The 13,604-nt window shown below is 34.4% G+C and overlaps 1 protein-coding gene across 1 annotated transcript in view; it reads left to right on the forward strand.

Annotated features, from left to right (window-relative positions):
• Sucla2 (succinate-CoA ligase ADP-forming subunit beta) overlaps positions 1-13,258 on the forward strand; it is a 52,179-nt gene extending 38,921 nt beyond the window's left edge. The window contains exons 7-11 of the mRNA XM_010637006.2: positions 2,486-2,647; positions 2,742-2,884; positions 6,653-6,773; positions 7,211-7,299; positions 12,511-13,258. Of these exons, the coding sequence (XP_010635308.1) occupies positions 2,486-2,647; positions 2,742-2,884; positions 6,653-6,773; positions 7,211-7,299; positions 12,511-12,585 (590 nt within the window). The 3' untranslated portion in view covers positions 12,586-13,258. The remainder of the gene's footprint in view (positions 1-2,485; positions 2,648-2,741; positions 2,885-6,652; positions 6,774-7,210; positions 7,300-12,510) is intronic.
• The last annotated feature ends 346 nt before the right edge of the window (positions 13,259-13,604 follow it).

Consider the following 13,604-nt stretch of genomic DNA (forward strand, 5'->3'; position numbering starts at 1 on the left):
AAAAGGTTTATCTCCCTATTTCCTATTATCTAATCTAATCTTTCTTATTATCTATCTTTTATTTTGCTCTTTATATTTTGGATTTTTCATATTAGAGAAACCATGTGATATTTAAGCTTGTGTATGTGATTTATTTCACTTAACATTAGGGTCTCAAGATACATCCATTTTCCTACAAATGAATTAAGTTTATCCTTTATGGCAAAGCAGGCCATATCAATGGCAAATACTCCATTGTGCGTACATACCGCATTTACTTTTTCCATTCATCTGTTGATGGGCAGATTTAGCTAGTAGGAGTTGTGCTGCTATAAAAATGGATATGCATGTATCATTACAGTATAATATATTTAACTCTTTCAGAAAGATACCTAGAAGGGAAATAGCTTAGTCAAATAGAATTTCTAATTTGAGTTTTTTGAGAACTCTCCATACTGATTTCCGTAGTTGTTCTAGTTTACCTTCTTACCAACAATATAGTAGAGTTCCTTTTTCTCCACAGACTCACCAGTATTTATTATTTGATTTCTTGATGATAGCCATTCTCTCTGGAGTAATATAGAATCTCAGTTTTGCTTTAATTAGCATTTCTTTAATGGCCAGCAATGCTGAATATTTTTCTGTGTACTTGTTGGCCATTTTGTACTTCTTCTGAGAAGGATCTATTCATTTCACTTGTACATTGTTTTGATTTGGTCTTTTATTTTGGTGGGACTATTCTTTTTGGTTCTTTATATTTCTAGTTATTAGTTCTGTCTGAAGAATAGCTGGCAGTCCCTCCCCCCATTCTGTAGGTTGTCTCTCACTGTTTGCTTTTCTGTGAAGAAGCTTTTTAATTTGATGTGATCTGATTTCTTGATTCTTGGTGTTCTTTCTTGTGCAACTGTGGCTTTGTTCAGAAAGTCTTTGCCTATATCTATGTCTTCAAGAGTTTTACCTATTTTATCTTATAGAAGATTTTTTTCTGTTATTCAGATCTATAAACCATTTTGGTTTTAATTTAAAATTTGATTTGAAGTCGAGCGTGATGGTTCATGCCTGTAATCCCAGAACTCGGGAGGCTGAGGCAGGAGGATCGCTGTGAGTTCAAGACCAGCCTGGGCTACATAGTGAGTTCCAGGTCAGTCTCAACTACACAGTGAGACCCTGTCTCAAAAAAAATTTTTTTTAAAATTTGATTTTAGAGACTCAATCTTCTGCATGCAGATAGCCAGTTTTCCTGGCACCATGTATTAAAAATTTTTTTTCCCCAGCACCATTTATTAAAGAGACTTGCCTTTCCTCCACTGTATGTTTTTGGCCCCTTTGTCAAGGATCAGATAGCTGAATGTGCCTCAAGTTATTTTTGCACTCTCTGTTTTGTTCCATTGATCCACATTTCTGTTTTTGGGTCAGTACCCTGCATTTTTAAAAAAATAACTATAGCTTTGTAATATAACTTGAAATCCAGGATGGTGATTTCTCCTACTTTGTTGTTGTCTAGGATTGCTTTTGTTCTTCTGGGTCTCTTCTGGTTCTATATGAATTTAAATATTGTTTTCTCTAGTACTGTGAGGAATTCTGTTAGTGTTTTGATTGGAGTTGCATTAAATCACTTTATCAGATTTGGAAGTCTGGCCATTTTGACAATATTGGTTCTACCAGTGCAGGAACGGGGGAAAACTTTCCATTTTCTGATATTTTCTTCTTTCTCCTTTTTCAGAATATTATAGTTTTCATTGTAGAGGCCTTTTGCTTCCTTGGTTAGTGTATTTCCTAAGTATTTAATTTCTCGATGCTTTTGTGAACTATATTATTTTCCTAATGTTATTCTCAGTAAGTTCATTGTTGGTGTAAGGAAATTTTTTGCCTGTTGATTTTATATCCTGCTATATTGATAAATTTGATTATTAATTCTAGAAATCTTTTTTTTTTTTGTACTGGGGAATGAATTCAGGACCTTGTGCTTGTGAGGCAGGCATGGTGCTACTAAGTTAAATCCCTGGCCCAATTCTAGGAATCTTTTGGTAAAAATGTTTGGGTCTTTGTAGAGTATCATTTGTTTGCAAGTAATGATAATTTTGCTTCTTTCCTATAAAAATGGCTTTTATTTCTTTTGTCTGATTGCTCTGGCTAACGTTCAGTTACTGATTTGAACAAGAGTGACGATAGTAGACATCCTTGTCTTTGAGGTGTTTTTATTTGTGTTCTTGTTCTTTAGTACCTAGTACGGATGTAGGAACTGTAACTTTGGGACATTTTAAATTCCTCAATTATTCTTTTTTTTTAGCACCAGGGATCGAACTCAGGTCCTTGCACTTGAAAGGCAGGCAGCAGAACCACTGAGCTAAATCTCCAGCTCTTCAATTATTCTTTTTAAAGAAACAGTTTATATTATGAACATGAGTTGAAATACTTTCAGAATTAAATTTTTTTCTCTTAAACTAAATAAACAATGATTTGTGTTTTTCTTGACATTAAGATCACTTTCTTTGTCTTTTCAAAGTGCTTTGTATGGATGCAAAGATCAATTTTGATTCAAATTCAGCCTATCGTCAAAAGAAAATCTTTGATCTTCAGGACTGGACCCAGGAAGATGAAAGGGACAGAGATGCAGCTAAGGCAAATCTCAACTATATTGGCCTTGATGGAAATATAGGCTGTCTAGGTACCACATGTTTTTTTGTTAGACTTAATTTACTGAGCTTAATTTATTTTGTCTATATTTGTTGCTTATACAAAGCATTTTCCCTTCTTGATAGTAAATGGTGCTGGTTTGGCTATGGCCACAATGGATATAATAAAACTTCATGGAGGGACTCCAGCCAACTTCCTTGATGTTGGTGGTGGTGCCACAGTTCATCAAGTAACAGAAGCATTTAAGCTTATCACTTCAGATAAAAAGGTAAGGTAGCATTTATGCTTTTGAATTGTAATTGTGAAAAGTAACTTGATTAATATTTGTACAACTAGCATAATGTTAGTTGAGGATTAAATTAAAAAGACCTCAGTAGTTTGGAAAGAGGAGTTGAAATCCATACTGTAGAAGTTAACTGGAGAGCTTTTGACAAAATTGACTAGTTATCTTTGTGAGTTAGCAAGCAAGGTGACGGAGTATTAGATGGTATTAGATGATACTATAAATGGTGATGAGGAAATGATACTGGGAGCCATTTATATGGAATAAAGTTCCACAGAAACATGGGAATCAATAAATATAAAACTACAAAGATGAAAATTAAAAACCACCTTTAATTCTTTTCAGGGATAGCTTTAATTTTTGAAGACTTATTAATGGATATATGTATACACACATGCTGTACAGATTCATATGTATCTTGTTTTTCTCTCATTGAGTTTATTGGTACATTTTAAGTATACAGTACAGTTGCATTCATCATTGGGATCTTGTACCTTTACATGACAGGTCTTGGTTCTCATTTTTTCCTCTTGTCCCTACCCTCCTTTCACCCCCTCCTCCCTTCCCTATTTACAAGCACTTTATTTCCATTTTCTCATATTTTTTTATATGTATCTTTTAATAGAAGTATTTTGAATATTTTTTACTAATGTACCTTGAACATTCTTTGTAATTCATTATTCTTCTATAGTACTCATTTTGAAGTTTGCATAAATTATCTTACAGCTATACTGTAATTTACAACTATGCATTTATAAGTGATTATCAGAATACATGAGTTGTGAAGTGTCATACTCAAAGACGTAGACTGTTTGGAAATGTCACAGTGAAATCCATTAATTTTTACAATTATTATGCATTTATAAGCATCATAATAAAAAGACACGTGTATTATTACCATTCATTTCTGAAGGAATATATCTGTTGTATGGCTGGTATTTGTTAATACTTATAGAAAAATAAAATAATGGCCTCCAAGGAGCTAGTCTTATTGAATTTAGATGGAGAATTCCTCATTGGTAGGGATCATATCTTATTCATTGTTGCCTCCCAGTGGCTGGCACAATGCCCAGTGCTTGCATAAGTTATAAATAAATACTTATCATAGTGTTGTTGACAGTGTCCAGTGTCTGTTGTGGTGTTAGATTGTAGAATTGCTTAAAATTTTTTCAGTGCATTTTATTGTTGCTCCTGTAGCAGTGATGGCGAACCTTTTAGATCTTTCAGTGATATAGCCCGCTGAAGGATGTGTGCCATAGGTTGGCCACCACTGTCCTATAGGGTTATTTACCATAGTCACTGATTTTACAAAGAAGATTCAACTAAAATGAGATACAAATTTCATTTGATGATATTTCATTTGATGTTATGCTGCAGAGACAAAGTAGAAGAATAGGTATTTCTGAATGATTTGTTAAGTTTAGGTTGTGATGACTATATAGAGCAGACACATGGTTGTAAAGATGTTATACTTCTTACTCTGGTTGAGGGCACAGTTGAGAGTCCTCAGAATACAGAAAAAAGTTGAAGTCTTAGGAATTGCTGAGATGGTTTGTTCAAGTGAGCTGAAGAAACCAAGAGTGGAATGTGGTCATTCAGTGCTGATGGTTGGAGAGAAAAGGAAGACATGTTGCAAGAGAAAGGGAACAAACAGACAGAGGTAGGTGCACACCAGGAAAAGATGGTGATACTGAAGTCTAAGGAGAAGAGTTTTGAGAAGTAGGTGATGTATGACAACATCAGATACTGTAGGAGTGATGAAGCCTACATGATGGAAAGAACTGATAGGGAACCTTAGTGAAAACAGTAGAGGAAAAGTACAGAAACCACTACGTAAAGGATTACAGAAACCACTGTGTAAAGGATTAAGTTATGATTGGGAAAACACAGTGTGGGAAAGCATAACGTTGCCGTTTGAAGGTTTGTAGAGTCGAGGAAAGTGTTATGGTATATGTTTGATTGCTTATTTGTTTAGAAGGAAGATGGCCTATTTCTAGTTAAGAGGAGAAAAGCTTTGAAAGTAGTATGGTTAAAAAGGTAAACACCTGGAGGAGATACAGTAATGAGGTGGAGAAATAGTATAGTAATTAGATGCACCATTAGGAGGGGAGGTTACTCCTTTTTTGAATTGTTAGGGGAGAAAGGATGATCATGCTAAAAATTAAAGAGGTTGAGTGGGACAGGAGGCTTATATAGAGAGAGTTAAGATATGAGGCAGAATGCTAAGGAGGGGATTGTTTTACTCAGCTTATGCTCATGATTAGGCTTTTATTTTTTTTTAAAAAACTTCATCCTACTTTTCCTTAGTGTTGGGGTGGATAAAATATGGCCAGAGTCATCCAGAGATGCATTGTTTGAGCAGGGATGGCAGAGGGACAGATGTGGCAAAATTGAACTGGCAAAAGAGTGTCATTGAATAGCATAACTTTAGGATGCTGGCTCTATAGGAAAGAAATAACCAGTTGAGAACTGATAGACTGTGTATTAAAAAGGGACTGAGGGGCTATAAAGAGGCTTTTTAAAAAGAAAAGATTGGGTTTCATGGAGCTAAAGGTGAAAGGCATTAAAGGCAAAAGGGGAGGAAATTGAGCAGAGTGAGATTTACACGCTTGATATTCATTCTGGTGAAGTGTAATGTTTATCCTTCGTAGTAATCAATTGAAATAGATGGAGTAAAAGTGGGTTGGTAAGGATTCAGTAACTTTAAGGCTAGAGTATTGGATGATGCTTTTTGGTGAATATTGAAACTATCTAAAATGAAGGGGAGGACCAGGGAATTAGTTCAGTGATTCCACCACCTGCCTCGAAAGTTCAAAGTCCTGAGTTCAATCCCTGGTACCAAAAAAAAAGAAGGGGAAAAGATGGTGATAAGTTAAAGTCCGCTAAGTGTTTGAGACTGTTGTGAATGCTACAGCTTCATTTATTGAAAATCCAGATATAACAGTGGGTTAAGAAAAGGGATGTTTAGGATAGCTCACTGTATCAACTGTTTTCACCTTATAGTGTTCACAGGAAATATTTCAGTGGGCTTAGGATGTAGATGGAGAAGGTTGCAGAGACTGTTGGCCCAAAGGCTCCAGTTGTACTAGAACCTTTGTAACTGCACTGAGAGTTGAAACAGTATTTGAGAATATCTGTAGTTTTGGGAATGGGGAAGGATAGAACAATGATTCAGAACTGTCAATATGATGGTGAAGGTCAAACGTGTAGCCAGAAGTGAGCATTTGGAAGCTGAGTGATTCTGAGGAGGGCTTGTGTCAAAAATTGGTTGCAAGTCTTTGTAAATAGGGAAAAGTGAAGAGGGTAAAAGGAGGGCCGGGGTGTGAGGAAAAAATAAGAACCAAGATATGTCATGTAAAGGTACAAGATCCCAATGATGAATGTAACTACTGTATACCTAAAATGTACCAGTAAACTCAATTAAAAAAAATTGGTTGCATTGATGGGGATAGATGCACAGATGATAGATAATGAACACTAGTTGAGATCTTACTGTTGGAAAAAGTAGAATTAGAAAGTCTTATTTGTATGGATACAGTAGAAAGAGAATATGAGTGAGGTATTGAAATTATCCAAGAAAATGGAAGTAAGCACTAGTGGACAGTGGACTGAACTGGAAGGAAGTAAGGTTATTTGGTCTGAAAATGTTTACATTGCATTAATTTTTAAAAGACACAAATCTTAATTTTTTTAGGGGGTGGATAGTACTCATTCCTTTAAAATTTTAATCTACCAAAAATGCTTTGTTGACAGGTACTGGCTATTCTGGTCAACATTTTTGGAGGAATCATGCGATGTGATGTTATTGCACAGGGTATAGTCATGGCAGTAAAAGACTTGGAAATTAAAATACCTGTTGTGGTACGATTACAAGGTGAGTGTTAAGATATTTTGCAGTTGTTTGTGATTGTGTCAAAGTTCGTAAGTCCCGAGGAGCTCATTAGCTCATTTAAGACATAGTTTGCAAATAGCTGTCTTACAAGTGAAAGTATTATATGAAATTTTAAAAATTAAAAAAAAAATTATAACATTGGGGCAAGAATTTTCATAGTTTTGCTTGGTGTAATTTGAAACTTTATTTGTTGTGATGTATTTGTAATTCTGACTTGCCTTAATTATCATGGATATGGTAAGGTGAAATATTTTACAAGGTAATATCAGGCTTTTGTATTTTCTTTACCTCAGAAGTATTTATGTTAAATGCCAAACGTATGGCTATGTTGAAGTATATTAGTACTGTGGCAAAGATTTTAAATACTTTTTATGTGTATCTTTAAAATATTTATTTATAATCTCTTAAATCATTTCTAGGTACACGAGTTGATGATGCCAAGGCACTGATAGCAGACAGTGGGCTTAAAATTTTAGCTTGTGATGACTTGGATGAAGCTGCCAAAATGGTAAATGAGCTATACTAATCTTAGGACAATTTGAGTCATAAAGAATTTATAAAACGTCCGACTCAGGCCGGGGATTTAGCTCAGTGGTTCTGCCACCTGCCTCACCAGCAAGCGCAAGGACCCAAGTTTGATCCCCGGTACAAAAACAAAAACAAAATAAAAAACTTCAGACTCTAATATGAACCAGCAAATTAAATACTGTACCGCTAATTGTGCTTTAACTAAGTACAGCATTATGCATATACAGTAATGAACTGTTAAAAATATTCATACTTGTTAATACTAAGGCAAACTACTCAGGAGGATGATTGCAATAGGTACAGAGACTGGTGAAGGTTTTGCAGTGGGGAATATGGAGATACCTCAAAGAGCTGGGACAAGAGGTTCCATTTGACCCAGAGGTTCCATTTGACCCAGCCATCCCTCTGCTGGGTATCTTTCCAAAAGAATTAAAAGAATCATATCACAGAGATATATGCACACCTATGTTTATAATGGCAGTTTGTCATAGCTAAAACTTGGAAACAGCCCATTTGCCCATCAGTTGGAAACTGGATAAAGAAGATGTTGTTTTTTTATAAAATGGAATACTACTCAGCCATGAAGAATGAGAAATTAGACTCATTCATAGGAAAATGGATACATATTGAGGATGTAATCCTAAGTGAAATAAATAAGTCACACATGTGTAAATACTGAATAGTTTCTCTGGTGTGAAAAGCTATAATAGTACATAAGATCCTAATGAGATAATTGACCATGTGAAATAGGAAGAAAGGGGCTAAAGTAAAGTTGTAGGGAAAGTGGGAAGGGTAGGGGAAAGGTAATAAGGGAAAGGAAAAAATATGAGAAAATGAAAGAATGGAAATGAAGTGCTTGTAAAGGGGGATGGGAGGAGGGAGTGAAGGGAGGGCAGGGACAAGGGGAAAAATGAGAACCAAGACCTGTCATGTAAAGGTACAAGATCTCAATAATGAATATAACTTTACTGTATACCTAAAATGTACCAATAAACTCATGAGAAAAAAAAAAAAGGTTTTGCAGTAGGGGAGAAGGATTGTGCTCAACTCTGAATACAACCTGGAATAGTGGAAATTGATAGGTTTGGAGTCAGTAGATGGGAGTGAGTTGATGGAAAATTACTAAGAAGAAACATCACAAATCAGGAAGGATTCTTGGCTAAAATGACCTAAGCAAGATTCTTGTTAAAATTAGACAAGGCAGATTTAGACACAGAAGTCCAGAGGTCAGATTTTGGTGAAGAGAATCCCTTTGAGAATATCTTATACCTGTGATCCATTTCAAAAGTGGTCAGTTCATGTCTGACCTCATCTGTATTCTTACCTACTTCTTCAGGATTATTTTGAAGTAAATTCCAGATGTATGATACGTTTTATCATACATCTATAAAAGATAATTACTGTTGTTTGTTGTAAGTGGGATATTATTTTTTTTTTCCAAAGAATGTAGTCAGTATTGAAATTTCCCCAATGATCTCATATCATTATCTAGGTTCTTTGTTAGATTTAGGACCAAAATACGTTTTTTCATTGCAGCTGGTTAATAATATCAGTATATATCTTACTCTATAGCCTCCCCGTTGTGTATATGTTTTCTTAACTTCTTTAGTTATTTTTTTGGAGGGGCGGCAAAAAACCTAGTTGATCTTCTAATTTCTCATAGTCTTGATTTGGATTGTATCTTTGGTTGTCATTCATTTAGCATGCTTCTCTGCTCTCTTCATTTTCTTTAAACTGGCAGTTCAATTTACAGTAATGAATATATTCATATTAGATTTTTGGGGGCAAGATTAGATTTGAGAAAAACAATACTTCAAGTAGATGTTGCCTAGTAAGGAGGTATATAATGTCAGACTCTATCTTTTGGAGGTAGTAGCTGTTAATCATATCTTAGATCCAGTATTTCATTTATGGTTGCAAAGTAAAGAAATTCTAGTTCTGTCATTCTTTTAGAATACTATATGTCTAAAACATGTAACCTCCCTGTATCAACTATTTCTTAGCATGAAGTACATTATGTGTAGGAAAAGCAGAATAATTACTTGATTCTTTGCTTTTATTGACTGATTCTCAAAATAATTTGTTCCATTATGTCTTGTAGGTGACCAGGATTTTTACTTTTATTTTTAATATTTTGTTTCCTTATTTTTGCATAAATGTATGCATGTCTACTGGTATCTATTTTGAACTCATGGATTAAACATATTTGATGTGGTTCAGTTCATTTCATTTTTTTCTTAACAATTCCCATTGTCTCTTTGGTCAGAAGGAATGAGGAATGTCTTCAAGTTGATTCTTAAGTCTTTCTTTTTCCTTTTGGTTTTTTGAGACAGGATCTCACTATGTAGTTGAGACTGACCTGGAGCTCACTATGTAGCCCAGGCTGGTCTTGAACTCACAGCGATTCTCCTGCCTCAGCCTCCTGAGTGCTGGGATGACAGGCATGCACCACTATGCCTGGCTTTGCTTTCTTATATTTAATTATTATGAAATAATAGTGAAATGTAATTGTATAGTAAAACAACATAAAATGTTCAGTCTCATCTTTATGATTTTGGCTCAGATCTGGAATGAGGCAAATAGTTTTTAGAGGCCATAACTTGGGCTTTTGGATATTCAGGACTACTGAGTTGGTTATTATTTCTGGACTTTTTAAACCTAGGAAAATGTGTGTTTTCAAAAGAGATAACATAAGTTCATACTTGTATTTTCAGTGCAAACTGGGAGTACAGTTATTTCCTTATCTGACATGTGTTTCTTCCTTTTCCTATACCATACTATAATTACTCATTTGCTTTGTCCCTTGGTACAGATATGACAGTTTTACAATAAATATACCCATAATATAAGTACTGAAAGCCGCTTAAGAAAGCACTTCTTGGGCTGGGGATTTAGCTCAGTGGTGCCACGCCTGCCTCACAAGCACAAGGTCCTGAGTTTGATCCCTGGTACTGGAAAAAAAAAGAAAGAAGAAGAAAGCAGTTCTTTCTGCCCTTTATTGTATTTCTCACAACTTACTGGATTTTAAAATTCATGTGGAATAGTTTGTATGTTTTACCCCAGCTATTAATATAGTTCATTTTTTAAAGTTACTTTTTAAAAAAATAAAACCATTTGTTTTATATTACATGGATCCAAAGTCTATCATAAAATGATATATTCTTTGAAATATATATTCTAGCTTTTGTAACCTTTCTTAGTTCCCCATTCCCACAGGTAGCCATTTTTTAAAAGTAGTTTTTGGTTTATGTGTTCACCTTTTTTCTGTTGTTGTTGTTATTGGGAATTGAACTTAGAACCTTGAGCTTGCCAGGCAGGGGAGGTACCACTGAGTTAAATCCCGAACCCTTCTACCTATTTTTAAACACGAGCATTTTATGTGGTGCTTGTGCATGTATGAGAAACCCTCCTATACTTTAGATGAGTGGTAGCAAGTACTTTTCTTTGTTTCTTTTTCTTTTTCTTTAAAGTAATATATCTCAGAGAACACTTCATAGTAGGTACAGAAATACTTGTAGCTTTTGATTATCTTCTACCTTTGTAAATATTTTGTTGAATACACTTTGGGACTGTGCGGTTTAATTAATAATAGTCCCTGGACATTTGTTGAGTTAATGTGGTATTATTTCACAAGAGGTCATATGTCTTTCTTTGAGAAAGTACTTATTAGCAAAACAAACAAACTAGAATTTATACTTCATCCTGAAATAAAATTAAAGATTTTGAACAGGGATTGGTAGGTAGAAAATGTTTCAGAAACCTGTTTTGTATATGTGCTGTTGTGGCAAGCGCTCAGAAGCCCGTTTTGACTTTGAGATGTGGGATAAATTGGAGATGAGATGAGTAATAGTAGCAGTTTATCTAATATAATAATTAGATATGATGTAAGGTAAAGGTAATGAATAGGCTGTAACTCACCTCTGAAAATAATTCTTGCTTACAATGAAAGCCTGAATTGCAAAAAGCTTGGTGCCCATGCAAACAGAGGAGAAGAATCGATAGGATCTTGATCAAGTAGTCCATGAGATAAAAGTAAGCAGTTGATTTGAATTGCAGTTTTAGTGGCTTTTACTGACTGGGAGTTATTTTGTTTTTGTTTTTGTTTTGCTTACATACAGAAGTAACACTGACTCACTGACTAGAACTTTTTTTTTTTTTGCCACACTGGGGATTAAACTCAGGACCTTGCACTTGTGAGGCAGGTGCGGCACCATTGAGCTAAATCTCCAGCTGACTAGAAATTTTTTTACTTGTGGGAATCATGACAGCAAAAGTATTAAATATGATGATGATATTAGCAGTTGCTATACTTTTTGAGTATTTACATGTGTAAATTCTTTTCTTCAAGGATTCCCTCATTTAATGTTTGTTGACAAACTTCCATCTTCATGTGTGAGGAAACAGGCTAGATAAGTTAATTTTTTCAAAGTCATCTGTCATGAGTATCAGAGTGGTGATTTGAATTAAAAAGCCTAATTTCAAACCCCAGTCTCCTTTTCTTGCAGTAAAGGGTATCATGCTTAAGGCTTCACACATAGTAGGCAAGCAGGTACTGTAGCATTGGGGTATAGCTCCAGCCCAAACCAATTTTTTGCAACTCCTCTACTGGGAAATAGAGAAACTGAATTTGTTTCTTTTGTTACTCGTTTGTGTTTTTTTTTGCTTTCAGACACGTCTAATTTATGTTTTGCATAGAAACAGGTAGATATTGTCAAAGTATAGAAGGAATTGAAATTTTGGTTGACACTTGTTCACTTACTGATAGAAAGTAAAACACTAACTGTTATACCCAAACTTGGTTATAGTATTAGAAGTTAAAATTGTGTACTTTTTCAAAATAAATGTTTATTTAAATGTGCACTGAATTATGGTATATCTAACAACAAAGACACTGTTTTTGTCTTTAAAATAAGTAAAACTTAGATAAGATAGATATATACCTATTCATCTATCTATATCTTTATCAGAAAGTAGTTAATTGAAGTTTAGGTTAAGGAGAATATCAGACTTCACTATCCTTAAAGAGTACTGAATTAGTTCCTTATAAGAAAGTAATGTGATTTGTAACAATATGAGTTCTCCTGATGTTTTAAACAGAGAAGACTGCACATTAATTTTACATTGATGTATAGTTCTGAATTTGGGATTTTATGAAAAATCAAGATTAAAGTACACTGTTCTTTCCTTTCAGGTTGTAAAGCTCTCTGAAATAGTGACCTTAGCCAAGCAAGCCCATGTAGATGTGAAATTTCAGTTGCCAATCTGATCTGAGAACCCATTGGATGGCTGAAGGTGTTAAATGTGCTATAATCTTTGAAAATACTGTGTTCTGTATTGTTCTTTTCCTTTCTAGTGTATGGAGATTTTAATTGTCATATAGGCACACAGACCGTTGAAAGCATTTGGTCTGCATTAAATTCTGTTGTTCAGAACCATCTATGTAAAGAATGTATGCTGCAGGTACCAAGTTTCTTTTTGCATCATCTTTTTTGGTTCTGCAGAATGTCACTTGCAGTGTACCTGTTTACTGTTTAATACAAAGTTCTTCATTGATAAGATTCCTATAAATAAAATAAATATGAAGATAAAGCTTTATTCTTTAGTATTAAAATATATCTAATAACTAGCCTCATTAGTAGAGAAGTGTGTTAAAACAATGTTTTATATAAGAAGTGTTTATCTTCAGTACCAAATACATAATAGATGTATCAATCACTATTTATAAACAGAGCTTTTCAAACACTCCTCAGAAGATTCTGTCTTTTAAGTATTTCAGTGAAGTAACTTATTGTTTGAATGAATGTTGGTTTAATCATTACACAACCCTGATAACTGCAAGTTTTCATGATTCTGTGGTATTAAGCACCGATAGGTCTATATTAAGTTAATAAGACTTGGCAGACAAAATTAAAAATGTCAATGTATGTTAATAAAAATTTCCCAATGTGCTTTTGATTAATGTTTCTTTGTTTTGGATTTCAGTTTGGTCCCTCCCCCCACAATAGAGGATGTGTTCATCATTTTAGAATATGGGTCTGAGAAACCAATTTGTAGATTATATACCTGGATATAACAGCACATATAATGCTACTCTAGAGAATTCACTGGAATCTTGCAGTTTGTGTGTGCCACCTGGTCCATCCTTCAAAGATGTGTGTGTGTGTGTGTGTGTGAGTGTGTACAAACACACTTTTTGTTCACTATGTAAAACAATGATGATATTTAACTAAAACTGTATTAGCCAAGGATCAGAATATTTGACCAGGTGAATTTGTGAATTTTAAC

The sequence above is a fragment of the Fukomys damarensis genome, unplaced genomic scaffold (genome assembly GCF_012274545.1).
Source record: "Fukomys damarensis isolate Sample0158 unplaced genomic scaffold, DMR_v1.0_HiC HiC_scaffold_38, whole genome shotgun sequence".
Classification (NCBI taxonomy): Eukaryota; Metazoa; Chordata; class Mammalia; order Rodentia; family Bathyergidae; genus Fukomys; species Fukomys damarensis.